Source organism: Neomonachus schauinslandi, chromosome 8, assembly GCF_002201575.2.
Source record: "Neomonachus schauinslandi chromosome 8, ASM220157v2, whole genome shotgun sequence".
Classification (NCBI taxonomy): Eukaryota; Metazoa; Chordata; class Mammalia; order Carnivora; family Phocidae; genus Neomonachus; species Neomonachus schauinslandi.
This window is the reverse complement of record NC_058410.1, coordinates 143,395,901-143,418,841: the sequence shown is the minus strand read 5'-3', so window position 1 is coordinate 143,418,841 and position 22,941 is coordinate 143,395,901. Positions and strand designations below refer to the sequence as shown.

At 43.6% G+C, this 22,941-nt stretch overlaps 1 protein-coding gene and 1 long non-coding RNA gene across 2 annotated transcripts in view; both read right to left on the bottom strand.

Annotated features, from left to right (window-relative positions):
- Nucleotides 1-3,464: 3,464 nt before the first annotated feature.
- The window catches only part of LOC110586950 (potassium/sodium hyperpolarization-activated cyclic nucleotide-gated channel 2-like), a 21,381-nt gene continuing 1,904 nt past the window's right edge, over nt 3,465-22,941 (bottom strand). Inside the window, exons 2-4 of the mRNA XM_021697240.1 lie at nt 19,112-19,479; nt 18,788-18,918; nt 3,465-3,750 (exon numbers count right to left, since the gene is read on the bottom strand). Of these exons, the coding sequence (XP_021552915.1) occupies nt 3,736-3,750; nt 18,788-18,918; nt 19,112-19,479 (514 nt within the window). The 3' untranslated portion in view covers nt 3,465-3,735. The remainder of the gene's footprint in view (nt 3,751-18,787; nt 18,919-19,111; nt 19,480-22,941) is intronic.
- On the bottom strand, nt 6,930-18,525 carry LOC110586617. Its single transcript, XR_002480711.1, has 3 exons — nt 18,435-18,525; nt 17,541-17,667; nt 6,930-7,738 (listed from the first exon to the last, which is right to left on the bottom strand). It is a non-coding gene; the product is annotated as an uncharacterized LOC110586617 (long non-coding RNA).

Sequence of the window (22,941 nt, the reverse complement as noted above, 5' to 3'; positions counted from 1 at the left end):
CTTTGGGTAAGGTTAATTTAATACTACATACAAGCTTCTAGAATCTGCCAACTTACACTGCCCCTCGGACGTCCAGGAGGCAATCCAACCCTGGCATGTCCAACACCAATGGTTCAGTCTCTCTCCAGACTGCACCCACAGGCTCTCCCCTGTCCTCAGATGGTCACTGCACCTCCTTATTTCTCCCCTGGACCCATGGCAACAGCCTCCCAACTGGTCTTCCTATTTCCAGCATCGTCCTCTTCAGTCCGCTCCCAACACAGCGGGCAGGGTGTCCTTTCGTGTCCCCCGACTCACATCTTGCCAATGGTTTCCCTTCCCACTCAGTGTAAAACCCTGTGTTCCTACAAGGTCTGACGGCCGGGGCTTTAAGCATTTATTTTTAAAATTCCACTTGGTAAGAACTATTTGTCACAGCAAAGACACACCAAAGCAAAACAAGTATTTCATTAAACAATACTTACCCTGACTTGACTTTTTATGCGCTGTTTTCTCTGTGTTCTGCTCTTTCGTCCAGAAACACTTGGTAGCAGCCCAGTAAATTGATTTCATGAATACTTATCGGGTCATGCCCAGCACTGCAAAATACACTGCTCCGTATATACAAGCTCTGCCCCCTCCCCCCAGCACCTCACACTGGCACCCTGACCGCGCCCCCAGGGGTGCCCCCTTGCTTACTCCACCCAGGAATAGCGGGCCTTGCAGTCCCCAGGGGCCTTGAGGGCCTTTGCAGCGATCACTGTGTCTACCTGGAATGTCTGCCCCCAGATATCACAAGGGCTCGTTCCCTCACCCTCTTTCAGATTTAACTCCAATGTCCTCAGTGAGGCAGCCCCCTTTACCTCCTACATCACTGACCAGCCTCTAGGATCCCCCAGGGCTGAAACATATCCATCTTCCCCAGAACTCCTCGGACCTAAAAAGAGCCTTCACTATCAGGCCCTGGAAAGATACCTGGCTTCCCTCGGCTCGTCACCCTGGCTGGTCTGGCCATCCTCCTCCAGGACAGAGCTGGGGTTGGAAGACCACCAGAGGACAGCTACTTACAGAATCCGATGTCCTGAGGGAGAACCTGTGGACCAGCTAACAGGATGCAGGGGACAGAAACTGCCCAGGACTCAAGGGGGGGGGGGGCGGAGAATAAAGCTCAGACACCTGCTCTAGCACTTCCTGGCCACTGATCTTTGACAGTCGGCTTCATGTCTCACGGGTCTGGAATTCTTGGCTACAAACTGGAGTTTCATAGCATCCCCTACCTCACAGGAGTTTACACGGAACACGAAAGACAAAGAGGGCCGCCAGCCGAGTGGGGGTTACACACAGCGGTGCGCCGGGGTGGCTGACGCCGCTCGCCAGGGCCACCTGCTAAGCCTTCAGGCATTTTGTGAGCTGCGTGTTTAAACTCAACGATTATTAAAAGTTAAATTATATAAATTTACAATTAAATAGCTTATATAAAAAGCCAAGTTAAGGGCACCTGGGTGGCTCAGTTAAGCGACTGCCTTCGACTCAGGTCATGATCCCAGGGTCCCGGGATCAAGCCCTGCATCAGGCTCGCTGCTCAGCGAGGAGTCTGCCTCTCCCCCTCCCTCTGCCCTTCCTTCCCACTTGTGCTCACTTGCGCTCTAATAAAATCTTAAAAAAAAAAAGCTGATACCCCACATCTCCTCATCACTTCACCATTATCCTCACTCATGGGGTTGTTCACTCCTCTTGTGTGGTGGCAATATTACGTCGTGGGCTACTGTGCGTTGCTTTGTAACTAACTCCACATTCAGTCACTGCTAGTTTGAGATCCACTGTGGTGGAAATAGTTTCACCACAGAAATGGGCATGCATTACAAATTAAAGGGGTTTTGTGTGTGTGTGTGTGTGTGTGTGTGTGTGTGTGTGGTTCTTGTTTGTTTTCCTGAGAGCTATCAAACATTTATTGACACACCATTATTTTCAGAGAATGTTCTCAATAAATGCCTTCCTCTGGGCTTCCTCTCACCCAAGTGGGGGCAAGAACGATCAGGCAGGCTTGCTTGTTTGCTCATTCCCTTCATGTTCAGAGCTCTACACTGAACTTTACTGGGTAAAAACAGTCTGGGATCAGACTCCCAAAGTGGGAGTCTCTACCGAGTACTAATGTCACTGAAACATCATGTGGCTTCTGTTTGGTTCATAAGAAAACTTCCTTACCGCTTACCATGATTTGCAGTTCTGTAAGGTTTGTCACTTGGTTAGTCTAACTTCAAATCCACACTGGCTTTGATGTCATTTACCAGCTTCTATGAAGCCCACGGGCTGGGCTTTCTCTACACATGTTGATTTTAACTCCATTCAAAAATATGAACAAAGGTTCAAAAAAACAGTTTGGCAGGGGCATGGGAGAAGGGGACGATGTAGAAATATCTTCCCCACAGGCCTGGAAATTTCACTACAAGTTGCAACTTTGGAAGATAATAGGGGATATTTACACGTGAGCATCAGGGAGCCCCAAAGCTCCCTGGGAAAAGGAAATACCCCACCATCTAGAGAATTAAGAGCTCAAGACAAAAGAGAACACGGGAAGCAGTTAGTCCAAATCACAACTAACTCACTTTTCAACCATCAATAAAATTTTGTTCCTCATTTTATGGCCATTTTTTCCATACTTACACTGAACTTTTACTACTTCTTATAAGTGATTATGCAAGGAACCAAGAATGAAGACTCCATGACCACCACCTTGAACTACCAGCATCCTTGAGTAGGATTCCAATCTGCGCCTTGACAACATCATAAAATATAACGGTCTTGAATTTTTCAACTGAAGGAAGAAACTGAGGGGTCAAGAGTCCTGCAGCTGGAAACCCCACTGCCTCATTAGAGAGAATGCTCCTTGCTTTGGAACGGGGGAGGAGTGTTGGTCTCACTGGGATCTCAGGGCTCGCTCCTCCCCTCCCGACAGTCTAAGAACCAGGCCACTGGCCAATATATGCCTCAAAAAGGAGCCACCCGTGTTCCTCCTGAAATTTCACGATGTTTTCATATTCCTGCTTACCAGTAATCTAAGCTCTTCATGGCCTTGCCTTGGGGGCCACACCACAGAGCACAGAGCCTGCCTGCAGCTGCAAGGGCAGATCACTCCTCCAGGCTGTGGAGTCTAGTATTTCCTGCAGAATTGCTGCTAAACCCATAATGTAAGAAGAGGGAACCTCTCCTAGGGAAAGAGACTGTCACTGCCTGCAGGAGCTCATCGTTATGCGGTAGGGATCGATTAAAACCTGTTTGTGCATTTTCCGTACACGCTGCTCCATCTCCATCCTCTGAGCTTCCAGCAGTTTCTCCCGACATCGTCACTCCCCTTCCTCCAGCCCACTTCGCCTCTCATCCAACACCTCCACCGATATTCCAGAGGCCTCCCCAACAGCCCCCACAACACCTACAACCCACGCTAGGATGCACACCAGGCATGTTTTCAAAAGTAAGACTTTGGGCAGCTTCAGGGACCCTTCTTAGGGACAGTAGGCTGATTCTTCTAGACTGGAGGTGAAACAGGGGTGATACAAAAACGTTAAGGTGCTGGGCTTCAAGAGGGCAAAGTACAGAAACCCAAAGGGAAGTACTCACCTGGAACAAGGAGGGAAGAAAACACGGGATGATGAATTTTCAGTGCGTTCCCAAACTTGCCCACCAGAGGGAAGCCTCGAGCTGCCGGCAGGCTGGCCAGAAACCAGAGCACGCTGAGTGGGCGGCTTCTGACCATCCTCATGTTCCCTGTTCCTAAGTGTTTAGAAAAAAAGGATACCCACTTAAAAAAAAAACAAAAAACAAATTCAGGACAAAATGAAGAACTATATTTACTTTTCTACATTACATTCTAATTTTTATAAATTTTTTGTCAATCTGAGTATATTTTCCATCATTTGCCATAGTACGTCTTCACTTTTATTTCACTTAACCAAACATTTCTGTTAGATTACTGTGTGTTCATAATAATCACTGATTCTGTTGCACAATTCCTCAAACTTGTTGGTCTGATTAAACTTAGAGTCACTCATCTGCTTTGTCAGGAGGAAATACAGAATATTTTGGGTGCCCTAATTATTTTACAATATTCCTGATCCTAGCTCCTTTAGAATTGGTTCCTTAAAATATGTATGGTTATGGACATTCATGAAGTTTTCATCATATTACTGTGTTGATTGTATCAGAATTTCCTAATTTATGAAGGCATTAGCTACATATGACTTAGACTACCATATAATTTTAAAGTGGTTATTAGAAATAAAATGCTCTCCTCAAACTTTTTTATTATATACAAGTATTATTTTATACAAGTATAAAAAAAACAAAAGAGCAAAGCAAACCCCCTCTTTTTTTCCAAACGGCCTCTTCTTACTTTAATAGAACTAACATTTAATCAGATTTCTCTGCTGGCTAGATGTGCTAGGCTAAATATTAAAAATTCCCAAGCAAATGCATTTTTCCCTTGTACTTTACTGTTATCCAAAGAAAATATAAGGTCCTCCTATGTCATAAATGTAATTTTTGCTCATTATCAAATATGACACATTTAGGTTTCAACGGAGTTGAAGGTTTGTGAGATACTGCTTGGATTACACAACTCACAAAGGCAATAGCTAGGCTGACAGCTCACATTTCAGCGGAACTCAGAAAGCTCAGTAAGCTGGTGATTCTGTCTTCCAGCTTCTAAAACAAACAAAACGCTCCCAGCGGTTCAGACACAAGTCTCACCACCCTGTCTCCCACATTCCAGCAGGACAGAAGGGTAAATATATCGGATTCCACGTTGGTGGAGCTCCTACCACTGGTTTTGGTTCTCTCCATAAGTAGGGCAAAGGTCCTGTGGTCAAAGTAACATCTGATCCAGTGGCCAAACAGAGACAGGAGCAGGGGGAGTCTGCCACAGCCAATGTGAGCAACAGGGGGAGGACTGACCGCAGACCCCGCCACAGTGCCAGGAGCCACCTCCTCAAGAAGCAAGACTCTGGCGGAGTTCCAAATGCGTGGAGGCTGGGGCACAGTCAGGCAGAGGGAGTTTCCCTCCCGCACCCCGGTCCCCACAGGCGCTGTGGGTGTGTGTCTGGTAAAGGGCACGATCCTCAGCACCCGGGGTCCCACAGGAGGAGGAACCAAGCCGACTGTGGGGAGGGCGGTCAGAAGGCGACAGTTTGGACAGTGACCAGAAAGGAACAGGAGGAGGATGTCCAGCTCTACCGGACGATGTGCTCTGAGGACTTCCAGGGAAAGCGGTTCCGGTGGCCTCCGGGGACGGAGGTTCTGAAGCTGCTTCCACAGATGTTTCCTGGAGAACTCTGCCTGGTGAGCACCAGGCAACCTGCACCCGGCCCTACACCATCCTCCCCCCACTCCCCTTGCTCTAGGTCATACCTGTCCAGATAGTACTCGTACACGGAGCCCTGGATACGTCCCCGAAAGCTCCTCACACACTGCACTGTATGGATGGCGGTTCCTGTGATTCGTCCCGCAGAACCGACCACCCCGACCTGCACAGTGGGCTCAGGACTTGTGTGTGAGACTCGCGCTGTGTGAATAACCTCGGGAGCCTGGTTAGTGAACATGAGCTGGCCTCCAGGTCAGAACGGGCCCTTCTGTTCCGAACACCAAGAGCTACACATCTTGTCTCACGTCCCCTCCTGCTCCAAGCGGGGCTGGCCCCCCAGGATGGAATCCCCGAGGGGAGGCAGACGCAGAGCCCGGGCTCCTTGAAAATACAGAAACACGAAAACATGGAAATGCAGCTTGCTCCAAACTGCACGTAGGCGAACAAATGTCTGACTGCAGACCGTTATTCGCCCTCCGAATACGGCCCTTCTATGGGGACGGTCAGTCCGTCTCAGCCGAGGGGAGCACGCTCTGCCCAGGGCTCCCAGCCGGGACTCCAGCCTGGCCGTCTCCACGGGGCTTCCCCAGCTGATGAGGCTGGATGCTGTAAGCACCCGATCTGTTGCAGCTTTGCCTTATTCTCCTTTACTGCTTACTATTGCTCTCATCTATGTGCAGATTTCCCTTTTCTTCTTTCCATTTCTACTATATTTTTATAATATCAATAAAGGGGTTTTTCCACTTTGAAACTGAGAGTACAGCTGCTGTAAATCTTCTGTTCAGAACAGACACGACGCCTTCTAACTCCTCATTCAGCAGACAAGAAAACAATACGATAAAACGACTCGATGCCCAGGTAGTTAACTGCAGCGAATAAAAGCAGAGTAACTATAAAATAGGACAAGTTGATAGAGGTTGCATTAAATATAATTTATAAACACTGCTCATTTGCCTACCAACCACACAGTACAATATTTATTTATTTAAATAAATGTTTATTTAAATATTTAAATCCGTGTAACACAAACTTGTAGATGGTACACCTGATTCGACTCCATTTGATGCTTAGGTTTCCTAGCTCATCATATTAGGCATCGTGGCCTAAGAATTTCCGCTTACAACATTAAAAAGCATGAGAAAATCCAGAGGACATATGTGGACAGAGAAGGGGAGAGAAAGGATGGGAAGGCAATGGCAGGAAAGAGATGGGAGAAGGCAAAACAACAAGTCAGGAATGAGCTCCTTCTAGAAGGTGACTTATGAACGGGAAAGTGGAAGAGGCAATTCCACACAGCCCAGCCCACAGGAGACAGATGGGTGATATCAACATGGAAACTGGGTGAGTTATAAGGCAACCAGGCATGATAGGGCCTAGGGCAAAGCAGGGAGCACACTAACATTCAAATTTTTCAAATACTGAGGCGCCTGGGTGGCTCAGTTGTTAAGCATCTGCCTTCGGCTCAGGTCGTGATCCCAGGGTCCTGAGATCAAACCCCACATCGGGCTCCCTGCTCTGTGGGAAGCCTGCTGCTCCCTCTCCCATTCCCCCTGCTTGTGTTCCCTCTCTCGCTGTGTATCTCTCTGTCAAATAAATAAATAACATCTTTAAAAAAAATTTTTTTTTCAAATAGTGTATCCAAACACAGTGTGTCCATCCTGGGTACCAACGCCATACCCCTCTATACACCACCAAACAGACAAGTTCTCAATCCCTGTAGAAGGCTTCAGCATTAAAAGTGTTAGACTAGTAAATCATTCATTCAACAAATATTTACTGTGCATCTACTATGAACTAAGTACTGTACTAGATTCAAAGACAAATATTTTAATCTCTATAAAACTTAATTTCTTCATCGATACAATGGAGATATTAACCCCTGATTTACCCATCATCCTCAGCCTGATCCTCTGTGCCTGTGGGAGGTAGAGCTTTTTCTCAATTTCTTTAAATAGCTCTGCCAGGCTCTGGTGGGTGCTGGCATGCCCTGAGGACCCACCCTGACTCCGGTGCCCATCTCCCTCAGCTGCCTGACTCTCTACCACTGCTCTAGTCTTCTGCAAGGCCTTCCTTTTCCTATGGAGTCTCACTGTTTTCAGCCTGCTCTGTTGTCCTGATCTGCTCTGCCTCACATATATGTACGTAAAGGCCTTTTCCCTATTAAGAAGGAATAAGATATGAGAATCTAGAATTTCCCCCAGAGAACGCTGAGTGCTGAGAGAATCAAAGAAGCAGACTACAGCTGGGACTGAAAGGAGGATATTAGAGACTTCTCTCCAAATCCAGTGGGGGTGACTGCTCTCCAGTGGTGTCTGGGAGACACGGATCCTTCCATCCTGTGGCTCATCCATCTTCAGGTTATGGCTCCCAACAATGCCCTGCAGTTGGTCTCTAATCAGGAGTCTGAAGAGAAAAAGGGCATGGAGTACTGTGAAGTGATCGGTGGTTATGGGTCAAGTCTGGAAGGGCAAACATTACTTTTGCTCACCTTCTACAAACCAGAACTCAGTCTCTTGGCTATGCACACTGACCGGTAGACCTTACCAGGAGTCTGGCCTCGAGTCCAGGGAAAAGAGGAAGGAGACTGTAGTAAACATGTAATCGTCTCTGGCACAGACGCTTTCCTGACTATCACTAGGCCTGGCCCATTTCCCCTTCCTGCCATGTCACCGGGGCTAGCATCTATCCCTGGACTGGGTTGGTGTTATGTAATTAAGACAGGAACAAACCAATGCATCACCTTCAGCATCAAACCAACTGTTAAAATAATGTGTAAGTCAAATGATTCTGATTAAGAATCATGTCAGTGGAAGAAATGTAATAACTGAGGTAATTTTTGTTACTACTTTTTAGACAAACTTCACTGCAGTCCCTTATATACAGTCAACTACACAGAATCTCAATGTACAACTTGGTGAGGTTTGACAATTGTATGTTCCCATGTTACTCCCACCCTAACCAAGACAGAGACTATTCCCATCATTCCAAAAAGTTCCCTTATGGTCCTCTGAAGTCAATTTAGTAAGACCTAAATAAATGGGAGAGGCATACTGTATTCATGGATGGGAAAGCTTACAACTGTCAGGACACCTGGGTGGCTCTGTCGGTTGAGCCCCTAACTCTTAACTTCGGCTCAGGTCATGATCTCAGGATCATGAGATCATGCCCCGCATCAGGCTCTGCACTGGGCATGGAGCCTGTTTGAGATTAACTCCCTCACTCTTCCTGGCTCGCTCTCTCTCAAAAAAAAAATTTTTTTAATTTTTTTCATTTATTTTCCTATTTTTCTCAATTCTTTTCTTAAATTATTGTCTTTATATATATATATTTTTGTTTCCTTTCACTGTATTTTATTTTATTTATATACATATATTTTTTTTCTTTCTTTCTTTATTTTGGGATCTCGTTTCTTTTAACAAGCATACCAAAACACACCCAGGATCTAGGTTTTTTGTTTTTTTTGTATTGTTGTTGTTATTGTTGGGTTTTTTGTTTTATCTTTTTCTTTCCTCTTTTCTGGACAAAATGACAAGACGGAGAAATTCACCCTAAAAGAAAGAACAGGAGGTAGTACTCACTGCCAGCGATTTAATCAATATTGATATAAGTAAGATGTCTGAACTAGAATAATTTACAAGGGTACTAGCTGGGCTTGAAAAAGGCATAGAAGACACTAGAGAATCCCTTACTATGGAGATAAAAGAACTAGAATCTAGTCAGGCTGAAATTAAAATGTCATAACCGAGATGCAGTCCCAAGTGGAGGCCATAAAGATGAGGATGGACAAAGCAGAGGAGTGAATCAGTGATATAGAAGATAAAATTATGGAAAATAAGAAAGCTGAAAAGAAGAGGGAAAGAAAACTATTAGATCATGAAGGGAGACTTTTAGGAACTCAGCAATTCCATAAAGTGAAATAATATCCATATCATAGAAGTCCCAGAAGAAGAAGAGTAGGGGAAAAGAGGGTAGAAGGTTTATTTGAACAAATTATAGCTGAGAACTTCCCTAATCTAGAGAAGGAAACAGGCATTCAAGTCCAAGAGGCACAGAGAACTCCCTTCAGAATCAACAAAAACAGGTGAACAGCATGACATACCATAGTGAAGATTGCAAAATACTAAGGTAAAGAGAGAATTCTGAAAGCAGCTTGGGACGAGAGGTCCATAACCTACAAGGGCAGACACACTGGACTGGCAGCAGACCTGTCCACAGAGACTAGGCCGGCTAGAAAGGACTGGCATGATATAGTCAAGGTGCCAAATGGGAAAAATATGCAGCCAAGAATACTCTATCCAGCAAGCTGTCATTCAGAACAGAGGGAGAGATAGAGTTTCCAAGACAAACAAAAACTAAAGGAGTTCATGAACACTAAACCAGCCCTGCAAGAAATATTATAGGGGACCCTTTGAGCGGAGAAAGAGCCCAAAAGTAACAAAGACTAGAATGAAACAGAGACAATCTATAGGAACAGCGACTTTATAGGTAATACAGTGGCACTAAATTCGTATCTTTCAATAATTATTCTGAATGCAAATGGACTAAATGCTCCAATCAAAAGACACAGGGTATCAGAATGGATAAAAAAAACAAGACCCATCAATATGCTGCTTACAAGAGACTCATTTTAGACCCAAAGACACCCCCAGACTGAAAGTAAGGGGATGGAGAACCATTTATCATGTTAATGGATATCAAAAGAAAGCTGGAGTAGCCATACTTATATCAGACAAACCAGATTTTAAAACAAAAACTGCAATAAGAAATGAGGAAGGGCACAATATCCTCATTAAAGGGTCTACCCAACAAGAAGATCTAACAATTGTAAATATTTATGCCCCTAACTTGGGAGGAGCCAAATATATAAATCAATTAATAACTAACCTAAGGAAACTCATTGATAATAATACAAAAATAGTAGGGGACTTCAAGGGCATCTGGGTGGCTGTCTGGTGAGCATCCAACTTTAGATTTCGGCTCAGGTCATGATTTCAGGGTTGTAAGATAAATCCCGGCATCCAGTTTCATGCTCACTGAGGAGTCTGCTTGAGATTTTCTCTCTCTCTGTCCCTCTACCCCTCCTCTGCTCACACTCGCTCGCTCTCTCTCAAATAAAACCTTTAAAAAAAATAGTCGGGGACTTTAACACACCACTCACAGCAATGGACAGTTCATCTAAGCAGAAGATCAACAAGAAAACAAGGGTTTTGAATGACACACTGGACCAGATGGACTTCACAGATAATATCCAGAGCATTTCATCCTAAAGCAGCAGAATACAAATTCTTTTCGAGCGCACATGGAACATTCTCCAGAAAAGATCACATACTGGGTCACAAATCAGGACACAACCAGTACAAAGACTGAGATCATACCATGCATATTTTAGACCACAATGCTATCAAACTTGGTATCGAACACAAGAAAAAATGTGGAAGGACCACAAATACACAGACGTTAAAAAACATTCTACCAAAGAATGAATGGGTCAACCAGGAAATTAAAGAATTAAAAAAACATATGGAAGCAAATAAAAATGAAAACACGACAGTTCAAAACCTTTGGGACACAGCAAGGGCAGTTCTAAGAGGGAAGTATACAGCAATACAGGCCTTCCTCAAAAAGCAAGAAAAGTCTCAAATATACAACCTAACTTACACTTAAAGGACCTGGAGGAAGAACAGCAAATAAAGCCTAAATCCAGCACAAGGGCAGTAATAAAGATTAGAGCAGAAATCAATGATACAGAAATTAAAAAAAAACCAGTAGAACTGATCACCAAAACCAGGAGCTGGTTCTTTGAAAGAATTAACAAGACTGATAAATCCCTAGCCAGACTTATCAAAAAGAAAAGAGAAAGGGGCTCCTGGGTGGCTCAGTTGGTTGGGCGACTGCCTTCGGCTCAGGTCATGATCCTGGAGTCCCGGGATCGAGTCCCGCATCGGGCTCCCTGCTCGGCGGGGAGTCTGCTTCTCCCTCTGACCCTCCCCCCTCTCATGCTGTCTCTCTCTGTCTCATTCTCTCTCTCAAATAAATAAATATCTTTAAAAAAAAAAGAAAGAAAGAAAAGAGAAAGGACCCAAATAAAATCATGAATGAAAGAGGAGCGATCACAGCCAACACTGAAGAAATACAATTATGAGAGAATATTATGAGCAATTATATGCCAACAAATTAGGCAATCTGGAAGAAATGGATGCATTCCTGGAAACATATAATCTACCAAAACTGAAACAGGAAGAAATAGAAAATCTGAACAGACCCATAACCACCAAAGAAATTGAATCAGTAATCAAAAATCTCCCAACAAACAACAAGAGTCCGGGGCCGGATGGCTTCCCAGGGGAATTCTACCAAACACTTAAAAAATAATTAATACCTATTCTTTTGAAACTGTTCCAAAAAATAGAAATGGAAGGAAAACTTCCAAATTCATTCTATGAGGCCAGCATTACCTTGATACCAGACAAGGACCCCACTAAAAAGGAGAATTACAGACCAATATCCCTGATGAACATGAATGCAAAAATTCTCAACAAGATACTAACTAATCGGATCCAACAGCACATGAAAAGGATTATTCACCATGACCAAGGCAGATTTATTCCTGGGCTGCAAGTGTGGTTCAATATCCGCAAATCAATCAAAATGATACTCCACATTAATAAAAGAAAAGGGTAAGAGCTATATAATCCTCTCAATAAATGCAGAAAAAGCATTTGACAAAATTCAGCACCGTTTCTTGATAAAAACCTTCAACAAAGTAGGGATAGAGGGAACATAACTCAACATCATTAAGGACATACAAAAGACCCACAGCTAATATCATCCTCAATGGGGAAAAACTGAGAGCTTTTCCCCTAAGGTCAGGAGCACAACAGGGATGTCCACTCTTACCACTGTTGTTCAAGATACTACTGAAAGTCATAGTCTCAGCAATCAGACAACAAAAAGAAATAAAAGGCATCCAAATCAGCAAAGAAGAACTCAAACTTTCACTCTACGCAGATGACATGATACTCTATGTAGAAAACCCGAAAAACTCCACCAAAAAAAATTGCTAGAACTGATACAGGAATTCAGCAAAGTTGCAGGATATAAAAATCAACGCACAAAAGTCTGTTGCACTTCTATACACCAACAATGACGGAGCATAAAGAGAAATTCAAGGAACTGATCCCATTTACAACTGCATCAAAAACCACAAGATACCTAGGAATAAACCTAATCAAAGAGGCAAAGGATCTGTACTCAGAAAACTATAGAACACTCATGAAAGAAACTGAGGAAGACACAAAGAAATGGAAAAATGTTCCATGCTCACGGATTGGAAGAACAAATATTGTTAAAATGTCTATGCTACCTAGAGCAATCTACACATTCAGTGCAATCCCTGTCAAAATAACACCAACATTTTTCACAGAGCTGGAACAAACAATTTTAAAATTTATACAGAACCAGAAAAGACCCCAAATAGCCGAAGTAACATTGAAAAAGAAAACCAAAGCCAAAGGCATCACAATTCTGGACTTTAAGCTCTATTACAAAGCTGTCATCATCAAGACAGTATGGTACTGGCACAAAAACAGACACACAGATCAATGGAACAGAATAGAGAGCCCAGAAATGGACCCTCAACTCTATGGTCAACTCATCTTCGACAAAGCAGGAAAGAATATCCAGTGGAAAAAAGACAATCTCTTCAACAAATGGTGCTGGGAAAATTGGATAGCCACATGCAGAAGAATGAAACTGAACCACTTTCTTGCACCACACACAAAAATTCAAAATGGATGGAAGACCTAAATGTGAGACAGAAATCCATCAAAATCCTGGATGAGAACACAGGCAGCAACCTCTCTGACCTCGGCCACAGTAACTTCTTGCTAGACATGTCTCCAGAGGCAAGGAAAACAAAAGCAAAAATGAACTACTGGGACTTCATCAGGATAAAAAGCATTTGCACAGCAAAGGAAACAGTCAACAAAACTAAAAGGCAACCTATGGAATGGGAGAAGATACTTGCAAACGACATATCAGATAAAGGGCCAGTATTCAAAATCTATAAAGAACTTCTCAAACTCAACACTCAAGAAATAAAAAATCCAGGGAAGAAATGGGCAGAAGACATGAACAGACATTTCTCCAAAAAAAGGCATACAAATGACCAACAGACACATGAAAAAGTGCTCAACATCACTGGGCATCGGGGAAATACAAATCAAAACCACAATGAGATACCACCTCACACCAGTCAGAATGGCTAAAATTAACAGGTCAGGAAACAACAGATGTTGGCGGGGATGCAGAGAAAGGGGAACCCTCTTAGACTGCTGGTGGGAGTGCAAACTGGTGCAGCCACTCTGGAAAACAGTATGGAGGTTCCTCAAAAAGTTAAAAATAGAACTATCCTATGACCTAGGAATTGCACTACTAGATATTTACCCAAAGGATAAAAAAATAGTTATTTGAAGGGGCATATGCATCCCAATGTTTATAGCAGCACTATCCACAATAGCCAAAATATGGAAATAGCCCAGATGTCCATCGACTGATGAATGGATAAAGAAGATGTGGTATATATATATATATATACAAATTGGAATATTACTCAGCTATCAAAAATAATGAAATCCTGCCATTTGCAATGACCTGGATGGAACTAGAGTATATTAGGCTAAGTGAAATAAGTCAGTCAGAGAAAGACAAATACCGTATGATTTCATTCATCTGTGGAATTTAAAAAACAAAACAGATGAGCACAGAAAAAGGGAAGGAAAAATAAAATAAGAACAGAGAGAGAGGCAAACCATAGAAGACTCTTAACTATAGGGAACCATCTAAGGGTTGCTGGAGGGAATAACTGAGGTTTGGGTGGGGGGATGGGGTTTAAGGAGCGCACTTGATGTAATGATCACTGGGTGTTATATGCAACTGATGAATCACTAAACTCTACCCCTGAAACTAATAATATACTATATGTTAACTTTAATTTAAATTAAAAAAAAACAAACTGTCAAGATGTCAAATCTCTCCTAATTGATATAATAGCTTTAACACAATCCCAATGAAAAAATACAACTGGAACCTTTTTTTGGGGGGGGGGTCAAAACTGGCAATCTGATTCTAAATTTACATGAAATGTGAAGGGCTAAAGAGAGCCAAATCAACCTTTCAAAATAGAAAAAAGAGTCCAAGGACTTATTACTATCTAATTTTAAGACTTCATTAAAAAGCTGTAGTAATCAAGACTATATGTCAGTAGGTACTGATATAAGGATAGACAGAAAGATCAATGGAACAGAATAGAGTACATCTACAGTCAATTAATTTTGAGAAACATGCCAAAGCTAGCCAGTCAAAAGGGAAAGGACAATCTTTTCAACAAATGGTTCTCCAACAACTAGATATCCTCCATGGGGAAAAAAAAGAACTTCAAGCCTTTCACAAAAATTAACTCCAAATGGATCACAGATTTGACTATAAAAACTAAAATCACAGAAAATTTTCAATACCTCAGGACAGGCAAAGATTTATTAAAAATACACAAAAACCATGAACCATAAATGATAAATGACAAATTAGCTCACCAAAAGTAAAAACTCTGTCCTTCAAAAAACAGATAAGACAATGAAAAAAGAAACCACAGATATTTATAATACATATACCTGACAAAGGACTTGTACCCAGAAAATATAAAGAACTTTACAACTGAATAATAAGACAAACAAGCAAAAAAAAGAAGTAAGTTTTCAACAGACATGTCACAAAAGATGTACAAATGGCAAGTTCATGAAAAGATGCTACACATTATTAGTTATTACGGAAATGCAAATCAAAACCACAATGAGATACCACTTCACACCTAATAAAATGCCTAAAATTAAAAACCCTGACCTGGTGTTAGCCAAGGGTCTGGAGGAACCAGTCCTCTCACACACTGTGGAAGGAAGTGGACAATGTTATAACCACGCTGGAAAAAGAGTTTGGTTGTTTCTCATAAAATTAAACAAACAGTTATACAGCCCAGCAATTCCATCCAAGAGAAATGAAAACATGTCCGCACCATGACTTGTATACAAATGTCTCTTTCAGATTTATTCACAATGCCATAAATCAGAAACAACCCAAAAGTCCATCTACAGGTGAATGGATAAACAAAATGTCATGTATCCTTATAATGAAAGACAGCAATAAAAGGGAACAAAGTGGGGCACATGCAAGGACATGGATGAATCCCAAAAACATTTCGAGAAAAATAAACCAGATACAAGAATACATAATATAAATCCCATTCATGTGAAATCCAAGGAATGGGGAAACTAAGGTATAATAACAGATAGCAGATCAGTGGTTGGCTAGGGCCCAGGGCTGGGTCTGGGGCACAGGGAAACTATCTAGGTTGATGGAAATGTTCTGTATCTTTTTTTTTTTTTAAGATTTTATTTATTTGTTTGACAGAGAGAGACACAGAGAGAGAGGGAACACAAGCAGGGCGAGCAGGAGAGGGAGAAGCAGGCTTCCCACGGAGCAGGGAGCCCGATGCGGGGCTCGATCCCAGGACCCCGGGATCTTTGGGACCTGCCAAAGGCAGACGCTTAACGACTGAGCCAACCAGGCACCCCAAATGTTCTGTATCTTGATTATGGGGGTCACTACCTGGATATACAAAATTCATTATATCATACAATGAATACAAGTGCATTTTGTTGTGTATAAATTATTCCTCAATAAAGTTGATTTTTTATTAAGTATATTATTGTCTGGAATGGGGGCAGGTGACAATTATCATCAGGATAATTAAGCACAGTAAAAATTGAAAAATACTATAATCAACTCATAAATGTATCTGGAAATTAAAGAGGAGAAATAATGGCGTCATTAATTAAAATTAAAAACAACCTCTAAATTTTATTTTAGTCTATAGTTTCAAAAGCGGCCACTCAAACCTTCCATATTTCATCATTCCGGTTGTTTCAAAAGGTCCTGGCTTATCTATCATTAAAAAGCTTTCAGATAAACTCACTCCTATGGGGCTATAAACATGTTATATGTTAAGCCTTAGTGACACTTTAATTTCTAAAGAAGATACTGATTTAAACAAACAAAACTAAAAACATCAACACTTAATGATAAGATTCCACATACTAGGGCAAGTGAATGGGAAGATCTGGGGATTAGGATTCTCCCTTCATGCCCTCCCTCTCCCCACCAAACACACATACTGGGCTCCTGCTAAGTAGCTGAACAACTGGGGAATAAACATTCCACTAGCTGAATCCTGGACTACACCACACTGGCCTTCCCTGATGATAGTGTGGTTATGAGGACCCGGACGGGTCTTCTGTTGGCAGAACTATTTTATTTCCCCAACAGAAGAGAGCCCTGATTCAGAAATAAATGAGGAAATCAGTACAATAAAAGAGAAAGCCTACAGACAGTGCCAGTGCAGATCATACAGAAGCAGCACTACTAAAAGTTGGTGGAGAAAGGCTGACAACTCAGGCTGAGTAATTGGCTTTCATACAGAATTAAAAGAAAATTATAGTTCTACCCCTCACAAAAAGTTCCAGATCTAGTAAAGAAATAGACTAGAAAAGAAAATCTTTTAAAATTTTAGAATAAAATGAGACTATTTATGACCTCAGGGAAAGGCAGAATTCCTTAAGTCAGATACAAAACCAAAAATGATTAAGGAATATAGTATTCAACTTGAACAATCCAAAATTAACATTTTCTATATAACAAAATCCATTCTAATCACAATTAAGGTACAAACAATATACCTGCAGACACTATTTGTTACATCACTAAGAATTAGAATCCAAAATTCATAAAGACCTCTTTTTAAGATTTTATATGACAGAGAGAGAGCAAGAGAGCACAAGCAGGAGGAGCAGCAGAGGGAGAGGGAGAAGCAGGCTCCCTGCTCAACAGGGAGCCCAATGCCAGACTCGATCCCAGGACCCTGGGATCATGACCTGAGCCGAAGGCAGATGCTTAACCGACTGAGCCACCCAGGCGCCCCTCATAAAGACCTCTTAAACTCAACCAACCATTTGGAAAAACAACCCAGAAGAATACTGAACAAACGCCCGGCAGAAGAGGAAACTACAAAATGACTTGCAAGGAGATGCAAATTCAAACAGTGAGATACCATTTCAAACCCTCAGTGGCAGGAATGTAGGAAAAAAAGGATACTCACTTGACAGTCTGGAGTCCACCTGAAAGTGTGCATCCGTAACACTCAACAGTTTTCCTTCTTGGTATACACCCTGGAAAAATTCTTGTACATATGCACAGACATGTGTACTAGCATGTAAGGTGCAACACTGCTGGAAAAAATAAGGAAAAAATGAGCCATTGGAAGACATGCAAGAGCTCAGAGACTGACATGGGTGGATACAGGGACTGAACACATGAAAACAAGGCAGAGCATGTCCATGGGGAAAGAACAGATCGTTTGTAGATGGTGTCCTGAAAACTACAAGGGTGGAATCCAAATGAAGTAAATGGCTAAGGGCGTAAGGTAAACTCTAAAGTTTGTAAGTAAATAAGTAAATAAAAGAGAACTTGAAGTAAATCCCATAAGCGCAAGTCATAATTAAATTAATAATTTTGACTACGTTAGAATTAAGGTTTTCTGTTCAATTAAGGATCTATGACAAAGTTACCGTGTTTGTGAGGAGATACTTGAAATATCAAAAACCAACAAAAGATTAATAGCTAAACTCTATCAACATCTGAAAAATCAACAAAAAAATGTAACTGACTCGATGGAAAAATTGACAAAGGATATCATCTGGCAGTATACAGATGAGAAAACTGCAATGCTAACAATCATTTAAAGAGAATTACAACTCAAATGTTCCCAAAATGGTCAAATAAAACCATGAGAGGTCACTTTACTCCCTATCTGCCTGGCACAAATTAGAAAGCTGGACAAAAGCAAGCACACACGAGTTCGTGGGACATAAAAACTCCCACGCACTGATGCAGGAGTCTAGATGCTGAGGCCACTAGGAGGAGTCTCTGGCAGCACTTAGTAACCGCTGGGACCTGGGAGTCTCACTGGGAGGGTGAAAAAGCACGCACACACCGCACAGAGGCGCTCTGCTGTCGTTGGGATTCAGGTAAGTTGGAAACAGCCGCACAGAAGGGTTAGAACCAGCAGGAGATGACAGCGTCAGTCGGCCAGCTCTCCACCAACATCCGCAAACGCTCACCAACAGGAACAAAGGCATTCGTTGTGATTTATTCTTTCAGTGGGGTGCACTCCACTTCATGTATCTACCTAGATAACAAAAATCAGTACCCGCGGGGGGAGAAGCCAAGTGACAAAAGGCGAGCCACAAATGGGCAGGGCACCAAGACAGCACTCGAGGCTATTTTGCCCGTCCTTAAAAATGCATGTAAATGATATCGTACCGCATCTAGTATTTCGGAAAGTACCTTTAATATTTTTAATTTAAAAGGGGGTCCTGGGAGCCGACACCCCATCTTTAGAAGCACTGCGGACTCTCGGAGCGATAGGCGGTGAGTTCTTCCTTCAGCTTGTCCGCTTTTACTTCTCTCGACACAATCTGAACATAGTCAAATGTTAACTTGTAAAGATCTGGGGGCTGGATATGCAGGTTTCCATTACATTGTTTTTTTGTACTTTTCCATTTGAAGCCTCTGAGGAAAGCCCAGTGGCTCCAGACCACAAGCTCAAGGCGAGTAGGGGGTCGTCGGTTCCCGGACCACCCGCCCTGCGGGGGCGTCTACGCGACTCACCTCTTTCCTTCCCGCCCGACTCAGACGTGGGGTCTCCATCTTCACCCCCTGACGAGCGCACCACGATCAGCTCCTTTGCCAGAGCTCTCGCCCTCAGGAGGAAACCAGAAACACCGCAGCAATCGACCCGAGACGCCCGAACACGAGCCCCGGAGGCGGCGCATGCGCGGCTCCTGGAGGCTGGAGTGGGCGGGGCCGGCGCTGGGGGCGGGGCTCCTGCGGCCGGAGACGCCGGGGCCGCGCTCGGAGGGGCGGGCGCTGCTCCGTGGGCGCTGGCGCCGGATCCGGTCTCGCGAGGTCTCCGCCCCTCCCCACTCCGGTCGGAGGTGGAGTCTGCGCAGATGATCGCCGGCGTGGAAGGATAAGTCCTACGGGCAGTGCGCCGGTTCGGGGCGCACACCCATCGGGCGCTTCCCTGCCGCCGGTGACCGAGAGGAGAGGCTCCAGTGGGGGTGGGACCTTGAACGCCCCCAGGGCCCGCCTCAGGAGAGAAGCAGGTGCTCAGTCCTCCTTGAGGCTCATGGGGAGGGGGAGACCTGGGTAAGGCCAAAGAAGTGACACCTCCGGGGGAGAGGTCCCTTCACTGTCACTGCAGAAGCTCAAGACGTAAACCTTCTGCCTGGGCTCCCCTCGCTCACATTCCCCTTTTAATTTGTCTAGGGCAGGCCGGCTTCGGTGTGTTACCTAAAAGCTCTGCAGATAACCACAGTGGGCTGCAAAAGTTAAGAACCACTGATCTGGGTCGAGGACCACACAGTAGTGAATGTTTTTCTTTGTCATCACTAAAATTATGTTAGTATTTTCCTGGACTGATGGAGGCCCAGAGAAGGGATTGAGTTACCCAGGATCCCACAAAGATTACATGATGGTGGCCCAAGAAGTCCTCTTTAGCAGGTCATGTATATGGAAGTGCTTTGCAATTGTTACATCAACTAACAGAAAAGGCCTAGTTATTGTGTTACATACCTAGTGCTTTGTACCCGAGCCTGGGATTATTGCCCCAGTCTTACCCTTGAGGAAACAGAGCCCAGAAGTCTGGTGTCACCCACTTGTAAATCAAATCAGAAATCAGACATAGATCTGGCTGTACCATAGAAAGGTGAACGTTTTTATACTTCACTTACTATCTTTAATGGATCCAGGTGTCCAACAAACTAAAGCAGGCACTTAGGATTGGCACCAAGATGTAAAACAAAAACAGTCCCGTCCTCAGAGAGATTAGGCATTGGAGAAAGACAGAGAGGGTCAGATGGCTAGATGCAAGGCAGGTGGGAAGAAGAATGAGCTCTGAAGACTGCAGGCCCTTCCTCTGGACTGGAGTGATGAGACACCTGATTCCTAGAATAAGACAGGTTGGATCATATCTACTTGTCCAGAGAAATTCGTATAAGTTCAAGGAGTATAGCAGATTCTCTTGGCCCCGTGCTCATTAACATGCTAATCAAACACCTTCCTGAACAACAATCTCTGTCTTCCTTATTCCTCCTGGTGAAGAAGAGAATTTGGGGTGAAGGGCCTGAGGAGTTTCCTGCATTTCCAATTCCAGCTGCTGGTAATTCTTTTCCTTCCCTGGGAGTCCCAGAGAACCAAGTGCAGACTCCACTTCAGGCTGGTGTTATGGGTGGGCATGTGTTCTGAACAAAAGATTCACAACAGCCGTGTTTTGGTTTCAAAAAGGAAAGAAAACATTATTATTATTATAGAAACAGAAGAGGAAAGGAATCTACACATAGTGGAGTTAATAGTAGGCAATAAATGAGAATAAGGCAAAGTTACATCAAATCGGATACTTAAAGCATCCAACCTCATTGGCTGGGGAAGCCCCATGGAAACAGCCAGGCTGGAGTTCTGATTGGGAGCCCTGGGCAGAGCATCCTCCCCTCAGCTGAGACTTCCAACTGACCATCCCCATAAAGACCATATTCACAGGGCAAATAACAGGGTTTGAAGTTAAACATTTGTTCGCCTACGTGCAGTTTGGAGCAAGCTGCATTTCCATGTTACCATGTTTCTGTATTTTCAAGGAGCCCGGGCTCTCTGTGTCTGCCACCCCTCCCGGATTCCATCCTGGGGGGCCAGCCCTGCTTGGAGCAGGAGGGGATGTGAGACAAGATTTGTAGCTCTTGGTGTTCGGAACAGAAGGGCTAGTTCTGACCTGGAGGCCAGATCATATATTTTAAGAAACCAGGCTCCTAAGGTTATTCACACAGCACGAGTCTCACAAACCACATTCTTAAGCCAGTGCCTGTATATGCAGATCCAGGTGGTTGGTTATAATCACAGAAGCATCTATCCACATAGAAAAGCATGAGGGGCAGGGCTAAGAGAGGTGGGTGTGAGGATCAGTTCTCAGAGTCCCAGGGGCTCAGGCTGTTTGTGTGGGCAGAGTGGAATTACTGATGTTGCCAAGAGTCCAGTAGACCTTGTCTCTGGGGAGAGACTGGGGCTGAATCTGCTATGGGCCAAGGACTCAGAGTGTCTCTGAATCTCTATTCCTCCCTTAGTTTAGATGTAGAGACTTTAAGCAATAAGTTTCTAATGATAGATTGCAAAAATTGCCCTGAATTCATCTCATCCTCTTTCTCTTTGTACGCTTTTGCTTTTGTGACTTTGCAGCTTCTCCCATCAAGAAATGGAATGTATTTCTCTATCGCTTGGATCTGGGCTTGGCCAAGTGATTTAACAAATGTAACCTAAGCAGAGGCTTCAAAAGAGCCAGGTGCTTTGCAACTTGTTCCCCTTTTGGTTGGTTCTCTCACAGCCCTGAAACAACCATGTGAAAGAGGCTAAGCTCTCCTGCTAGCGGGAGGAGGCGCTCCAGGCAACAGCCTGCCAGCCCCCAGACTTAGGGGTGAGGCTGCACCAGATCACCTAGCACCAGCTGATTCTCCAGTTGCTGCAGACACACGAGAAGGCACAGCCGGGTTCAGCCACATACAGCCCTGCCCACAAGAACCTCCAGCTGACCTAGAGCATTGTGAGTGTGATGATTGATAGCAGTCTGAAGCAACAAAGTTTTGGGGCGGTTTGATGCAGAAATTGACACGCATTCAGTGGATGGCCTTGAATTAGTCTTCTACAACAGTGACAGCTCTGTCCGTCCTTGAGGAGAAGCAAGTGTTGCTTCTGAAGTAAAATCCCAGATGTGTCCAGCTTCTTGCCCCCTGCCCCTTCAGCCCCCTAGTTTTTAAAATTCTGTATCCATCCTTTTCTTACATGAGGAAACAGAAGTGGGTATTAATGAGGTGATCTCTGCTTCAGTGATGTTTTCACCTCCAAACTACAACATTCTTCACTCCCATCTGGGAAAGGTTCTCCCATCTGAACTCCTGCCCACAGTTCCCCTTGTTATCAAAGCCCCCCCCAAGGTTCCCAGCTCCGAGAGGGGTTAGCCAATGACAGCCAGAGCTATAGGAACAGAAGAGGGGATAGAGGAAGTGGGGGAAGAGGAAGGAGAGGGGCAAGAATATATTAACAGTCTTTTAACCAAACGTTCATATACTGTGACTCTGGCAACCCACCCTGAGGAAAAACAGGAGAGCTGAAGACCTAATCACATACAGTGATGTTCATTTGAACGTTACTTATAATTGCAAGAAACAACCCAAATGTATATGTGATTATGAGATTGCTACAGTCATTTAAAACCACATATTAAAATAATTGTTAATGCCATGGGGAAGAGTTCCCCCTGAGAAAAACATGCAAGATCTAACATATATATGGGGAAGGTGATTTACCACCATAGTAGGAGTGTTTGTTCCTTAGAACTGAGAGTATAATAACTATATTTTACAGTATTCCACAATAAATGTCTGTGGATTTAATCA